Here is a 17,041-nt window from a genome sequence, read left to right on the forward strand (position 1 = left end):
ATGATAATAAATGTTGGTGAGAATATGAATCATTGTAGAAGTAGCAACTGGCACTAACCACTTTGGAGAGTAATTTTACAAAAATGTAGTACAGTTGAAGATGTGTCTACTTTATGATGCAGGACTTCCACTTCTCTATATTCTAGGGAATGTATCTTTTAACAGGGACTGGAGACATGTATAGGGATCCATTGAAGCATGCCATGTAATAGCAAGAAACTGGAGATGACAAATTGTTAATAGGAGTAAAAGATAAATTGTAGACTATTCATGCAAGACTGGCTCAATGATAAAATGAATGAGTCAAACTATGAGTATAGATAGATATTAAAATTAAAATGTTGAGTAAGAAAAATATTATAGTGTGAAATGTAAAAAACACATAATACCTTTTGCCTATTAATTCATCTAGATAGATATATACATTTGTAATATAAATACAGCAACATGAACAGAAAAATGCATACAAATTTTAGGACCATTGTTACTTCTAGTAGGAAAAGGGAAGTAAAATCTAGGAGAGCTGCTACAAATCTGTAACATTTTGTTTATGATTTTGTTTCTTAAAAATAGTTAAGATGTTAACATTTTAACAGTATGAGTTTGGCAGGACATGAGTATTTATTATTTTCTTTTCTATTCCTAAACTTTTTAGCATGTTTGTGATATTTCATGATCATAAAATTAAATTTAGTAATTTATAAACTTACTGTAGATATTGATACTACTTCTGAATTTTCTTTTAAAATATTTGGGAGACATTGCTATGATATTGAGATAGACTTTCCAAACATCTTTTGTGTTATGTGAACTGTGTGCAATTCCAGAGTTTTGTATTTAGTTCTTACTGGATTACAGGGTAATATCTTTTGCAATTCTTAATTGTTTTTGTAGGTTTTCATAAAGTATTTATTTACTTTTTTGATCTTTCCACACAATAATTTTGAGCTTAAAGCCACAGTTTTCTGGACTTCATATTCTGTAGAGCCTGAAAATGATTTTTTAAAAAAATTAACAGACATAAAAATTGGACATGTTTATAGAGTACTATGTGATGTTTCAGTGTATGTACACATTGTTTGATGTCCAATCGTGGAAATATATTTGTCTTGTAACATTAAAATATATTTTTATTGTGAAAAAAGGCCACAATATTTTCCCAATTCTGTGCTCAGGGGATCTCTGCAAATCATCAAAGAGAATGTCTTTGAACACCTCACAAACTGTAGAAGGAAGTAAAGGAAAAGGAAATATTTCATTTGCTCTAAGTTGCTGTCATTGCTTTTGAAGCCAACAGATTTTGTGTAGTTACATTCAAGACCTCTAAGGAAAAGAAGGCCTCATCTAGTTATGGATAAAGCATGAACTGGGGTTCTCTTTCCTGTCACTTCTAGGAATTTAGGTATGTACTTCGTATCAATTGTTATGGTGAGACAAAAAGTACTTTAAACCTCTTCGACCTGCCCACAAACTCTGTTGATATCAGTATCTCTCTAAACCATTTCAGAACTGGCCTGGTTGCTGGCCTGGTAAAATCTGACTCATTTATTACTTCCTGCCCAGCTTGAAATCTCTGAATTGTCACTCCCTACTATGGAAACTCCGAGTATAAATGAAAACCAAGTGTGATTGCTGACACTGATCATCACCAAACACCTAGAGCTTTCAGTACAACACAGATGTTTTTCTAGAAAAAGAAACAAACAAATGACAGTAGCAGAAAAACAACAAAGAAACATACATATATAGTGTAGAAGTCTCAGAAGCTTAGACTTTTGTAACCATAAAATACTTGAGAGATGGTCAGCAATAATCAGATCTGCTAGATAAATTAAAATTCCTATCTTAGATTTGAAATTAGAGACATAATACTTCATTATTATGTTTATTTTGATTATGTGACACTGCTACTAAAATATGCCATCTACTTTTTATGTGCTTTGCTAAGCAGTTCAAAACTACTATAATTTCAGTAGAACACGTGATGAAGCTGGAGTTCAGGGAACTTAAACAACTTACCCATGATCTCAAAGCTAAGTGAGGGCCAGCACTGTGGCTCACTTGGCTAATCCTCTGCCTGCGGCGCCGGCACCCCGGGTTCTAGTCCCGACTGGGGCGCTGGATTCTGTCCCAGTTGCTCCTCTTCCAGTCCCGCTCTCTGCTGTGGCCTGGGAGTGCAGTGGAGGATGGCCCAGGTCCTTGGGTCCTGCACCTGCATGGGATACCAGGAGGAAGTACCTGGCTCCTGGCTTCGGATCGGCGCAGCATGCCAGCTGTGGCAGTCACTTGGGGGGTGAACCAACAGAAAAAGGAAGACCTTTCTCTCTGTCTCTCTCTCTCTCACTAACTCTGCCTGTCACACACACACACACACACACACACACACACACACACAAGCGCTAAATGAGGTTAAGATGAAAGGTCAGCCTTATTTCCTAGTACAATTGATTGGTTGATTAATTGATTGATTTGATTGATTTTCTTTTATCTGTGGCAGCAATGGTTGCAAAAGACTCGCATGTGAGTCCAATAAACGATCAGTTTTTTCATTTTAAAAATAGAAATAATTTGTCCTTTGTGAGAATTCTTGAAAAAAACCCTTTGGAAAACGGTTATCTATATTGTGAGATAATATGGAACTGTAGGGTTGATTAGTGGTCACCTGTAAAGTCAGGATTGATTAAAGCTCAGACAACTCACTTAGCGTAGGATTTCACCCTGACTGCCTATACTAGGGGATAAAAATAGCTCAGTTGCCAGTGGCTTAAGGATGGCACCATGTGCTAGACTTGATTGGGTTGTTAAGAGGTAGCATGCCTATCCTACTGAATGAGCTTAGGGAAAAATCAGTTCAAGACCTCGTCACCTGATATATTTGAGCCTTCTGATAACATACACATTCCAACTTCTCTGTGTCTTAGTTTTCTAAATTATGAGGATCATAAAACTCACAACATAGGGTTATAAGACATAGAAAGAATAGATGTAAAGTTTTTCTTGTGGTGCCTGGCATATAAAAGGCTCTCAGTTAAAGTATCACTAAGATGCTGAACCTTACTGCCTTGCTCATCCTTTGTGAGACTGTTCCTTCCAGAGGTCTGTCTGGTCTGTTTTACTGCACCTTGCCACCACAGTCAAGCAATGGAGAGTAATGGTTAATACGTGGACCTTAGATACGTGATAGGATTTCTGCGTTGCTACATAATGTTATACAAATTAAAAGGTTACTTAAATCCTATAAAACCTTGATTTGCATAACTCTTGTTTTGTCTTAGAAAATGTTTATTTTATACTTGTATTTTTCTTATATTCACATAGCAGATAGATATTGATATAGTGGAGCACAAACATAGCAGAATTCCAAATTTACTCAAAATAATCCTTTTACATGTATTAAGTTTAATTTTTGATTTTTTAAAGAGATTTAGACAATCAAAATTTTTTGCCTTGCTGCGTTTTAAGGAGTATTGTAAAATACAGTTTATATTTATTTTTTAAAGGTTTTATTTATTTATTTGAGAGGTAGAGTTACAGACAGTGAGAGGGAGAGACAGAGAGAAAAGTCCTCCATCCGTTGGTTCACTCCCCAAATGCCTGTAATGGCTGGAACTATGCCAATCCAAAGCCAGGAGCCAGGTGCTTCTTCCTGGTCTCCCATGCAGGTGCAGAGGCCCAAGGACTTGGGCCATCCTCCACTGCTTTCCCAGGCCATAGCAGAGAGCTGGATTGGAAGAGGAGCAGCCGGGACTAGAACCGGTGCCCATATGGGATGCCAACGCCGCAGGCGGAGGATTAACCTACTGTGCCATGGCACCGGCCCCTATATTTATTTATTTTTAGTTTTTTTATTTTTTTAATAGATTCAATGTAGTTCGTAGTTACAATTCTTTTCAACTTTTTTATTAATATAAAAAGAGTGGATTCATGTAGTTCATAGATAAAAGAATATGATACTTTCCACCCTCCCCATCTCCTTTTTTCTTTAATATTTTTGATATAATTTTAAATTTATTTTATAATCACAGTCTTAATTCCCCAAATAAACATAATGTGGGGCAAGAATTTGGTGCAGCAGTTAGAATGCTGCTTAGAATGTCCACATTCCATATCAGAGTGCTCTGGTTCCAATCCTAGCTCCCTTTCAGATTCCAGCTTCTTGCAGATGCACACTTCAGGAAGCTGTGGTGAAGGTTCAAGTACCTGGGTACCAGCCACCCACTTATTTTTTTTAAGATTTATTTTATTTATTTCAAAGACAGAGTTACAGAGAGAGGTAGAGAAAGAGAGAGAGGTCTTCCATCCACTGGTTCACTCCCCAGATGGATTCAATGGCCAGAGCTGAGCCAATCCAAAGCCAGGATCCAGGAGCTTCTTCCAGGTCTCCCACGTGGGTGCAGGGCCCAAGGACTTTGTGCTATCTTCTACTGCTTTCCCAGGCCATAGCAGAGAGCTGGATTAAAAAGTAGCAGCCAGGACTCAAACTGGCGCCCATATGGGATGCCAGCGCTTCAGGCCAGGGCGTTAACCCACTGCACCACAGTGCTGGCCCCTCCACTTATAATCCTAGATTGATTCTGGCTGATAGCCTTGGCCTGGCCCAGTTCTGGCTTTGCACGCATTTGGAGAGTGAACAACGAAGGGAATCTGTATCTCTTTCTTTCTGCCTTGCAAATAAAGATAAATTTAAAAAATTTAAAATAAATAAGACATTAATCTGTTTAAATAAGTAAAAAATATTGGAATCCCCAGCACGTTTGTAACTGTACCCTTTGGGGCAAGTCAGATTGAGCATGTCCCAAATTGTACATCTCCTCCCTCTCTTATTCAAACTCTTATATTTAAGATCACTTTGCAGTTAAATTTAAACACCTAAGAATAATTGTGTGTTAATTACAGAGTTCAACCAATAGTATTAAGTAGAACAAAAAAATACTAAAAGGGATAAAGTATTAACTTGTACATCAACAGTCAGGACAAGGGCCAATCAAGTCACTGTTTCTCATGCCATTCGCTAGTCCAAGTGATCAATTTCAGTTCAAAATTGATCATAGTGATAGGTCTAAGAGTCAAAGGGATCACATAAACAAGACTAGTGTCTGCTAATACTAACTGATAGAATTAAAAAGGGAGAGAACAATCCAACATGGGAAGTGGGATATACAGCAGACTCATAGAATGGCAGATGTCCTAAACAGCACTCTGGCCTCGGAATCAGCCCATAAGGCATTCGGATCTGGCTGAAAAGCCCATGAGAGTATTTTAGGCATGGAAAGCCAAGACACTCTGGCAAAAAAACCAAAAAAACAAAAAAACAAAAAAAAAAACCACCACCACAACAAAAAAAACCACCTAAATGAAAGATCTCTTCGAGTGAGATCCCAGTGGAAAGAATGGGCCATCACCGAAGGAGATACCTTTTTCTGAAGGGAGAAGAGAACTTCCATTTGACTATGACCTTGTCTAAATAAGATTGGAGTTGGCGAACTCAAAAGGCTTCTATAGCCTTGGCAACTCATGACAAGAGCCTAGGGAGATTTCTGACGCCATAAACAAGAGCGTCAATTTGTTAAGTCAACAGCAGGAGTCACTGTGCACTTACTCCTCATGTAGGATCTCTGTCCTTAATGTGTTGTTCAATGTGAATTAATGCTATAACTAGTACGCAAACAGTATTTTACACTTTATGTTCTGTGTGGGTGCAAACTGATGAAATCTTTACTTAGTGTATACTAAATTGACCTTATGTATATAAAGAGAATTGAAAATGAATCTTGATGTGAATGGAATGGGAGAGGGAGCGGGAGATGGGAGGGTTGCTGGTGGGAGGGACGTTATGGGGGGGAAGCCATTGTACTCCATAAGCTGTACTTTGGTAATTTATATTTATTAAATAAAAGTTAAAAAAATGTGTAACAGCAAATGTAATTACATGGCTGTTTGCCCAAAAAATATATTTTAAATAGAAATGATTTTAAATCAAATAATTCCAATGGTAATAAGGACATTGCTATTAAAAGTTTTATAGCAGTAATACTTTTCATTTATTAATTATGAAAATAATATGTTATTACACAATGGAATATTTGGAGATAAAATATAAAAATGTATAAACCCAGCAATCATTATAAATTTACAGTAGTACTTCTGTATAGTCTTTTTTATGTATCTAGTTTCACAGTATCATAATAACAGTGTATTTATTTTATACTTTAGAAAATTCTAAATTTAATATTAAAAAGACTTTTGTAATAAAATAAATAGAATACTAAAAAAATAAATAAATAAGTAAAAATAATTATAATCGTGGTGCTTATGGTACTATGACAAATAAACAGAAAAATGTATAAAAACTGCTTAACATAGAATCTTGGACTTATTAAATGATTAATAAATTCTTTGAAAAATTAATGCTGTTAATTGATATTTTTATGAAAACCATATAGATAGGAACTGTTGGGGCTTGTGATTCAAACATAAATCTTTCCAAAGATAATGTGTTTTTTTTTTTTTAGAAATTTTTTTCATCTTATTTGAAAGGCAATGAGACAGTGTGACAGATGAAGAGAGATCTCTCATCTGCTGGTTCACTCCCCAAATGCCCCAATCAGCTAGTGCTGAGTTAGGCCAAAGTCACCAGCCTAGAGTTCAGTCTGGCTCTCCTACATGTGTGGGAGGGACCCAAGTACTTGAATCATCACCTGCTGCCTTCCAGGGTGCATATTAGGAGGAGGCTGAATTGGAAGTGGAGCGGCTTGGACTTGACCCAGGAACTCTGGTACAGGATGCAGGTGTCCCAGGGGGAACTTAACTATGTGTCACACACCTGCCTCAGTTCATGTCTTTTCTGCTGTAGCACACTTCCTGTATTTGTTGAATATTTTTAGTAACTCAGTTGCCAGTAAGATTTTATTACTAGAAATATACTCAGTATACATAAAATGCTGATTTTATAGTACCATAGAGAACAATGGATTTTTAAGGTCTTTGGAATTCCTGATATATTTTTTTTAAAGGTTTTTTTTTGTTTGTTTGTTTGTTTTTTTGTTTTTTTTTTGTTTTTTTTTTTTTTTTTGACAGGCAGAGTGGACAGTGAGAGAGACAGAGAGAAAGGTCTTCCTTTGCCGTTGGTTCACCCTCCAATGGCCGCCACGGCCGGCGCGCTGCGGCCGGCGCACCGCGCTGATCCGATGGCAGGAGCCAGGAGCCAGGTGCTTTTCCTGGTCTCCCATGGGGTGCAGGGCCCAAGCACCTGGGCCATCCTCCACTGCACTCCCTGGCCACAGCAGAGAGCTGGTCTGGAAAAGGGGCAACCGGGACAGAATCCGGCGCCCCAACCGGGACTAGAACCCCGTGTGCCGGTGCCGCTAGGCGGAGGATTAGCCTAGTGAGCCGCGGCGCCGGCCCTGGAATTCCTGATATTTTATGTTTCTGTGGACAACACAGGCTGTCCCTAAATTGACTCATTATATTTAAGAATTTGTTTGTAAGTTAGTTTTGGGGAACTTGAAATTTAATTTCCCCAAGACATACTCCTATATGGAATTTAAAGAAGTGTCTAGATGAGGAAGAATGAATAGGAGATCCTGTGATATTCTATTGAACTTAAGGGCTTTAAATTGTTTTTCTTCTAACCTCAGTGTATGATTAAAACTAGCTTCAAAGGATTTAGAAGAGAAAATAATCCATCACACTCATTCAAGCTAATATGTTTGGGAGCCTGTTATTCTTTCCAAATATTCATAAATTCTTTAACTTAGCAAATTTTTATATACGATTTTTTTATTTATATAAGCTGAGTAAATTTCATGCATTTCATTTATAGATTTAGGAGCATAGTGACACTTCCTACCCTGCTCTCCCTCCCACGCTTCTGCCCTCCCTCAAGTGCCAACCATTTCTTAAGTTCTGAGGACACAACTGTGAACAATATTTCTCTCTTTAGTGTGAGAGAATATGGTGAGCCTGGGAAGGGAGACAAAGAGATGTGAGACATGCCTGAAGAGGCAAATTTACTGTAAGGGGGGATATTGGAGATAACCAGTTTATAACCCACTACTTCCACAGTCCAAGTGTGAGTAGTCAAGGGCCAGGATTGTGATGTTTCCAGTGGCCATAAAGGGCTAAAGCTTAGCCCTTGAAAAGTTGATTCTACAGGATAATTATATAAACGTTATTAAGAAATTATGAAAAGTAAGGAGTTCTAGATTTAGCTGAGGTTGTGAGTTCAGGCAAGGGATGAATATTAGACTTTTTTGGGGGGAAAATGGAGATCATAAGGTCATCCACGGACATGTTGCATATATAGGGATGATAGTATACTTGAGTGGAATTATACTATGTAACCTAGGATAGGGAACTGGTGGAAGAAAGATCAGTGCTGAAAACTTCAATTTGGGTGTCATCTGCCTAGTGAAGAGAAAATTACTTATTGAGCAAAAGAGACAAAGAGTAGTGGGACTGACAAAAAATTAAAGTATCATAAATATCCAAAGAGCTATAAAGAAAACCAAAAAAATTGTAGTGTTATAACTTCCCAAGGTAGAACGGTTAACAGCATCAAATGCTACACAGAGGTGAGGACTATGAAGAGAATACTGAATTTGACAAATGGTTTCTGGGGACCATGGGAGATTGGGTAAGAAAAAGCATAGGTTTAGAGGCTCAGGAGTCATGATGGATTAAAAACAGATCAATATGATAGTAACTAACGGTTTGTAATGTGAAGAAACGCTTTTTGTTTTCACATGGGGATTTTTTTTTTTATTAACAATACTGTGGCAAGCATTGCTTGGCAGATTAGTAATACATCAGAAGGACAGTTTGTTGCAACCTGTCGGGTTACTTTATATTCTAATCCCATTTACATCATTCCATTCTCTAACAGCTCTGAATATGTCAGTCCCCTGCTTAAAGACCTCTTTGAATTCCTTGTTCCTGGCAGAAATTCTATGTCCTTAACTTATCAGATAAGATGCATTGCAATCTGATTCTAACCTCTTTGTCCCATTTCATTTTTTGCTACGGGGCATAGGCTATTTCCAGTTATTTGCAAGTCAATCTTTGTACATGTTATTCTCTCTTCTTGGACAATCCTTCTTCTGATTTTTTATGTGGAAAGTTTCACTTATCCTTCAACACCTGGCTCAGATGTTTTCTAATTTTTGAACCCTTTCCTGCCTTTACAGTCTCAGTTCAAGTCTCCATTTGTGATGCTTCAATTCTAAGTTGTTTCTTCATATCTTTGTCTCATCTTGTACCATTAGTCCTCTGTTCCTATAGCTGTGTTCTCCATTAGACTGTATCATCTCTGAACACAGGGACTGTCTTTTTATTGTTTTAACATCCATGGATAACAGAAAAAAAAAACTTGTGAAAAGTCTCAGAAATAAGTATTAATGTAAAAGTATATATCAAGGTTATAAGTTGGAAATTAAGAAGCATGTTAGTGCAAAAGACAAAGTTTCAGTTTCTTTTTCTGCTAGCTGTCTGTAACCATATATAATGAATGCAGTATGTGAAATGTGCATTCTGAATACGTTCTGGTACACTCATTATGTATTGGAAAATGGCTCTGGCATTCTACAATCTCAGCTTCAAATATAATCCCTGATCTTAAAAGCTGTTTGAATTTGAACAAGTTAATTTTTCTAAACCTGACTTTTCTAATTTTTGAATGAGGATAATACTTACCTTGTAGTGTGGTTGTAAGGATGAAATTGACAAATATATACTAAATAATTGAATTATCAACATTTAGTTATTGGCAATCTTAGAATTATTTCCAACCCCCACCTTCATGGCTAGAATCTCTTATTAGTTTCTTATGTTGCATTTGGCTCTTCTGAAATTTAACTTTTTCTAAAGATAAGGGTTTATTTTCTAAAGGTAAATTTTGATGTTTGGAAACTTAGTTTTTTAAATTTTTACTTTATTTTTCAGTTGAAAGGTAAACAGAGAGCGAGAGAGAGAGAAAAGGAGAGAGAAGAAAGATCTTTGATCCCCTAGTTCACTTCCCAAATGTTGGCAACAACCAGGGCTAGGTCAGGCCAAAGCCAGATATCCCACATGGGTGGCAGGGACCCAAGTACTTGAGATGTCCCCTGTTGCATCCTAGGCTGTACATTAGCAGGAGAATGCAATCAGAAGCAGAGATAAGGCTTGAACCTGGGAACTTGGGACCCCAAGTAGTGCCCTAAGTTCTTCACCAGATTTCCGCTCCATGATGTTAGAAAATTTAAATTCCAGCTTATCTTTAGGCAGGAGTACATCATCTACCTAAATGATGCTACCTGATAAATAATACCCATTTCTGGCATGAGGTGAATTGAACAAAGATTTAGAATTAAACATACGGGTTGATTTATGAAGTTCACAATTAAGTTTGAATTTCTTACGAGTTTCCAGATAACTTCCTGATAGAGGCTTAGCTTTGAGGTTTGCCAAGCTGGATCTAAGGACACTCTTTTTGTCTTATCTTCAGGATTCTATTTTCCTGAGTTAGATTAGCGCTTTCCATTTTTTTAGCAGGATTTTTGTGATTAATAAAAACATGTGCTTACAGCTCTTTTTTGCATAGATAAAGGAAAGGATTCCACATCAGATTGAGATCAAGAGATGAGTTTTCAGAAGAAAATGATAGATATGTCCTCTGGGAGCAGGGGAATGCAGCATGTTCCATCTCTGGCTGATTGAGTTTATGGCATTTAGGAACCTTCCACACCCACACCCTCACAAAGATACAAACAGTGGTCACAACTGCAGCTCCAGACACTACCGCTTCCTCCTGTCTCATCTCCAAAGTGCATCCATTGTTTTCCATAACATGAAATAAATCCCTCTCCTTTGCCCAGTGGTGAAAAGTTTATATAAATACTAAAACTTCAGCTGTTCCCTTGAGTTTTCTGTTGGCTAGCCTGCAGACATAGGTTTGTTTGGCTATTGACATACATTTTCTGTGCAGATCTTTCAGACCACTTGGATGAGTTTAGTAGAGATCAATTCACTTGTCATGAAATTTTATCAGAATAAATATTATAACACTCTGTTTATGAAAGCTTAAATAATTGACACTCTGATTGAAAAGACTCTATGTTCAAAATATCTCCTCTATTCTTTCAGCATATATCATTCTGATGATATATGTATATATATATTTAAGCAAGTCTTGTCCCAGGAGATTATTTTACCAGTCATCAAAAAGAATATATAAATGTTAAGAATTGATTAGAAGTAAACTATTTAATCTTGTGTCATAGTATTCTCATGAAATAATTTCCCCCAGTATTTATAAATGAAGTATTTCGTTGCATACTAAATAGGGAGAGTTAATACTACTGGGCTGAAATTAAAATGTATATTGAAGAATTTTTATCCATAACTTTAAAGACAAAAGAGAAGGCATTGTATTTTAAAGACAAGAATCAATGCTTAGTATATACTAACCACTCACTAAAATGGGTACATGAATAGGATTTGATTCCTAATGAAATATAATACTAGCTCCATTAAAATTTTTCATTTTATCTTATATAAAAATTTACATGATTTAGAGCAGCATTTAACATAGTGGTTAAGGTGTTATTTGAGACATGTGATGGCTCATATAATTAGGTTCCTTCTACCCATGTGAGAGACCTGCATTTATTTCCTGGCTCTCAGCTTTGGCTCTACCTGGGGGCCATTTCAGGCATTGGGGGAGTGAACCAGTGAATGGAAGCTCTGTCTCTGACTCTTGAAAAACATTATATGATTGGACATCCTTGTTCCTGAAGGAGTCCATCTTTTAGAGAATGCATTAATTCTAGTTTTCATTTCTCTCTTTTTCTTCCCTTTTTATCTATTAAACAGAAATTAGAGAAGTGCCCTCTACTGTTTGTAGGCTTTATTTTTTGAAAAATTGTGAAAGAAACATGTTTCTCTAATAGTTTCCTATGGAGTCTGCAGATCTGAGACTAATTCTAGCTTTTTAGTGTACCAGAGAACTGTATACAAGCCCATGAATACTAAATATTTCCATAGTTCCACTAGTCCTTGTGTATTAGAGAAGCATTTTATCTTCTGGCAATTATCTTTAGATGATACTTTAAAAATAACTTTGGTGGCCTAGATTATTAGTTAAAGTAGTTTGCTACTTTATCAATTAACAATTCTGAAGTTCTTCAAATGTAAAATATGATTGTTGTTTCTAAAGATCCAAGATTTTGTTTCTGTGTTCTCTGTTTTAACAGATGAGATGTATAAAATATTCAGTCTCATTAATGAATTAGTTCATTAAGACCTAATAGAGAAAGTAAAGGAAATCAAATATATGTTCATGTCTGTACAGTCAAATTTTAAATGATAGTGGGAGCAAAACAGAGCAAAAGGAATTAAACAAATTTGAGTTTTGTTGACTGAACTGTCTTTAAAAATAAACAAGCGGCTAAGATCATGTTTAAGATAATGCATGTTACATCTAGCTTTCTTTTTAAAAAATCACATTAGTTTGTTTTTTTGTATTGAGGAATAATTGAGTCTATCAGTGTTTACCCTAACATGATGCATTATAGCTGAGGTCTAAAAACATTTTCTATATATAATGATTTCATGCTCAAATTTTAATTATGTAAATTATTAATACCATTTTCCATCCAGTCTCTCTTTCCTAAGGAATTCTCTGTCAGTGAATACATAGGGATAGAAATAGGAAGAATTGTATATCCTATGGTGCATTTGTTTAACCCTGTGATCTCAGAGGTCATTCTTATCAAGGCTGCTTGAATCATTTCATAGAGACAAAATTCTCTCTCCCCAAAGCAGGAGTAAGAAAAGTCCAACAAATATATTGGTAATTCTTGGTTACTTTGAAAGAGGGCTACACAAGAAAAAAGGTTGTGTTACATTCTTTAGCATGTAAAAGAATGCATCCATTTTGGTCTTTTCCTAGGTTTGAAGAAGAAATGACCAGCAAGTGGTTACAGCTCTTTGAAGGCAGTGGGGTCCCATATGGTCCAATCAACAACATGAAGGATGTATTTGCAGAACCCCAGGTTTGTTTTTTGATGTTTTTAATCCACTGAGTTGAACATCATAGGAATTTGCTTTTCTTTTCTATCCAAATTGATTTCTGTAAAGGTGCGTTAAGTATTGAGCTTTAGTCACAGAATGTGATTTTTCACTGTCATGTTCAAATTGCTTGTGGATTTGAAATGAATCTGCATTTAGAACCCGCTGTCTACAGTCTTACTTTTGTGTATGTTAAATCTAATATACTTCTTCATCAGCTACTACGTGAAGTTTACAAGGTCTGGATTTTATTTTTCCTGAAAAACAGAAATACAGACACTTAAGAAGTTGGAGTCAGGCTCTCAGAAATCATTCCTTGTTCAAAGAAATAAAAGAACTTTTACAGTTATTCACAGTTACAGCCCACCTCTGGTTATATGACTATCTTCAAACATACAAATGAAGTCATATTTAATTCTCCAAGATAGAGACTTTATAAGCTTTAATTAATATTTGTTGTTTGTGAGGCATACAGTATACTTATAAAAAGATTTGTGCAGTACCTTGCTTAAGAGGCTCCTTCTTGGGACCTAGGAAGGAGGACCACCTGAAAACCTATTTCATCTATGACATTGTCCAAATGATTATTTTGGATAATGTCAAATAAAATAAAATAAAATTTTATTACTTCAGTCAGGATAACTATAAGCAATTTACCACATCTCAGATTCATACTTTATAAGGTAGAGAAACCCCATTTTTCTGTGAAACTTTCACTATGATTAGTCATGTATCTTGTCAGTTTAAAACATTTCAAATTATAATCTTTTGGTCCACTTTGTGTTCTTTATTTACTGGCAAGGTTTTTTTCTTTGAAAAAAAATTACTGAAATGAAATGTTTCTTTTTGAGGGAGAGATTTATTGGAAAAACTGATCTATCTTGTTAACATTGCTACCTATATCTTATATAAATATCTGTTTGAAAGAAAATTGAATGCATTTTATCCAATGGTTACAATATATACTGGAAAAAAAGTTCACAACTCAGAATTTCTTCATGATATTTTTTGCCAAGATTGTGATTATAGTAAGGTTTAGTTGAAATAAAACAGTGGGCAGTAAATATCTGAGATGGGGGCCCCACTTGGTGTATTCTTGTGTGAGTTCATCCGAAGGGGACTTCACTGATTCTTTGCAATGGGGCAGCTGTGAACACATCCTGAATGTAGACCAAAGAGCTGGATTTCTCTCCTCATAGTTTTAAATGAAATCGAACACCATTTTAAGCTGTTGTCTGTGGTACTTCATGTTTTCTCAATTTGAGGGCACGTTTTCCTAGAGATATTTCATAAGGATTTTTCCATCAGCATTTCTGTTGCTCATCTGTGTTTTATTAGGGATAAGGGCAACAAAGCAAATAATATTTTTAAATGTCATTAGATATATTCTAACATTACCTACTTTTAGCTATTGATAAAGATCTTACATCCTACTGACTACTTTAAAATCATTCACTTTATGTGTAAGAGTGAATATAGGCTAGTTTAGATTTTCACACCTAATATTACCTTGGAGTTCATTTTAGTTATTTTAATTGTTGCAACTACTTTGGATCTGCAAAAAATTTTCATTACCTATAGCACATTTCTAGTGGGCACACATTTAGTCCACTTTCCAAATGGAAAAGACCGGTGTTACCTAAGCCAAGATACCGTAAAAATCTCTACATACTGCCCTCTTATCCTCTAAAATTGAGATTCTAGATGTTACAGTTCTAATATAAAAAAATACGTAACCATACAGTGATAGTTATTGACAGTTGTACCCTAGTATCAACAGTACTGTTCGTGTTAGTCACCTTCATATAGATTGCATTCTTTGAAATTTAAATAATACTATATATACACACACACACACAATTTATCTGGATTATTAGAAAGAATAGAGAGTAATGTAATACCCTTTCATTTTTATAATAAGCAAAGATGACTATGGAAATTCTAAGAAGGACTGTTCTACACAAGAGATAAGGGTACCATCTTTTCCTTATACTTGGAAATGTTTGTCCCTCTTAGAAAGAATTCTATAAATTTTGAATTTTGGAAGGATGATAGTATGCAAAAAAAAATCTAAAAAAATTTATGCAAAGTACATTATTAAAAACCCCTTAAGATGACATCTAAACATGACCACTTAGAAAATTTGTTTATTCAATGAACCTCAAAATATTTTTTGAAATACAGTATATATACCAAGAAATGCATGTAAGTGTACAGATAAGTGAGTTTTTTGTCCTCTGATCACACTCATACCAACATCCAAATTAAGAACAAAACATTACTCTAAGTACTGCAGATGTAGTATACATGTAGTACTCTCTGCCTTTCCGGGAAATACATTCAAAATTACATTGTGCCTGCTTAAATAGTAGGTACAAAATAAATATTTAATGACTTGTGAATCAGCAAATGAATGAACTGCTTAACTCAGGAAAGTGTAGTTTTTCCAAATGATCGGGTGGCTTCTCTGTATCCCTGACAGGCTGACGGCTCTATTCCTAGGGTTGTTTGGAAAACATCTGGTGATATCAGGAGCTTGAGGATTAAATTGGTGGGCAGTTTTATAAACGTTCTAGGATTTTGTTTTTTTAGCTGTAAAATGGTCCAAAAAAATCTTATCTGTTTTACCGAAAGTGTGAACGAAGGTGTTTATCAAGGGAGCAACACTGACATTGCTGTAAAGTAAATGCGCAAGGTATGGCAATAGCTATGGTTACCGTTGTGCCCTTTTATGGTTATAGTCTTGATCCACATATCTTCTTTTACCTACTGCAGCTTAATAGATAGAGACAAATCCAGTGTAGCTGTGAGGATGGAGATCATTAACTTAAAATATTCCTCATTTATTATTGGTGAAAAATCCTTTAATTTTTATATTCCATAGAAGATTTTGTAATTATAATTTCCATTTGAGGTGTCCTCCCTTGCATTCCTTCTGATGAGCTGCAGAGTTACTTGGCCGTGGGTGCAAGGAACTGGTCACTTGTGTTCAGATATGGGAATGCACTGCTGGCGCAGTGGCTCTTCTCTCCATATGTGCTGTGCCAGCACAGCTGCTCATTCAAGTGAAAATTGCTTTGGGTGAAGTACAAGGCCTGGAACATGGGGCAGGAAGGAAGGCTTTGATGAAGTGAAAAGGGGTATGTCTAACTGGAAAAAAAAAAAAAAAAAAAAAAAAAAAGGACTGACAGCCTCAAGGATCAGGAGAACATTTTGTGTGCCTACTTGCCAAATAGATCATTTACCTTGCATTTGTGGTTTGAAAATCTTGGTTGGGAACAAAACTATACTTGATGGTAGAAACTGTAACTTAACAATTTCATTATAGTCTCATGTTCTAAGGAAACCTGATTTTTTTTTTACTCAACTGAAACAACAGATGATGCATTTTTTTTGGATAGATGGGAGACTGTCTACCTTTTATCCTCTGATCATCTGCTACAGACCTTTGCAAAGTTAAAATGATCTTACAGGCATCCACTGTTAAGTTAATCAAGAATACTGTGGGGCTTTTAGTCTGCATTTACTGATAGTTCAGAGAAGTTTTGATCCAAAATCCTTAAAGTGTTAGTTTTATTATTTTTCTCTCTTTCTCAGTGACAAATTATCTGTGGAAAGTACTGTGCATTACAAAAGTATAGTATAGATTATGGGCATATAGATTTTAATAGCTAGTCATTTTTCCAAGTGCTTTCTTAAAATATCTTCTTTTAATCAGACCAAGATTGTGCAATACATTAAAGGAATTCTTAAAAAGTTTCAAAAACTTACTAGATGACCTCAGTATGGTCCTATTTAACATACCCTTGGGAACATGTGCGTGAAATACATTGTGGTTTGAGGGTTTCCAACTCAAACAAACTTAAAAGAAAATGCAACCTTTTAATAGAAACTATTCAAATTCCTGCAAAAATAGGTATGGATCACACCAGCAAGAGAGCTTAAAAGCATCGTTTTCTATACTATCAAAAGAAAATGCAACATCATGCTTTTAGAT

General features: G+C 35.7%; 1 protein-coding gene across 1 annotated transcript in view; it reads left to right on the forward strand.

The window, feature by feature from the left end:
- Positions 1–17,041, forward strand: part of SUGCT (succinyl-CoA:glutarate-CoA transferase) — an 800,879-nt gene that overhangs the window by 387,782 nt on the left and 396,056 nt on the right. The window contains exon 12 of the mRNA XM_008261668.5: positions 12,926–13,028. Within this exon, the coding sequence (XP_008259890.3) occupies positions 12,926–13,028 (103 nt within the window). The remainder of the gene's footprint in view (positions 1–12,925; positions 13,029–17,041) is intronic.

This window comes from Oryctolagus cuniculus, chromosome 16 (assembly GCF_051225735.1).
Source record: "Oryctolagus cuniculus isolate XC-2025 breed Fujian yellow rabbit chromosome 16, ASM5122573v1, whole genome shotgun sequence".
NCBI lineage: Eukaryota > Metazoa > Chordata > Mammalia > Lagomorpha > Leporidae > Oryctolagus > Oryctolagus cuniculus.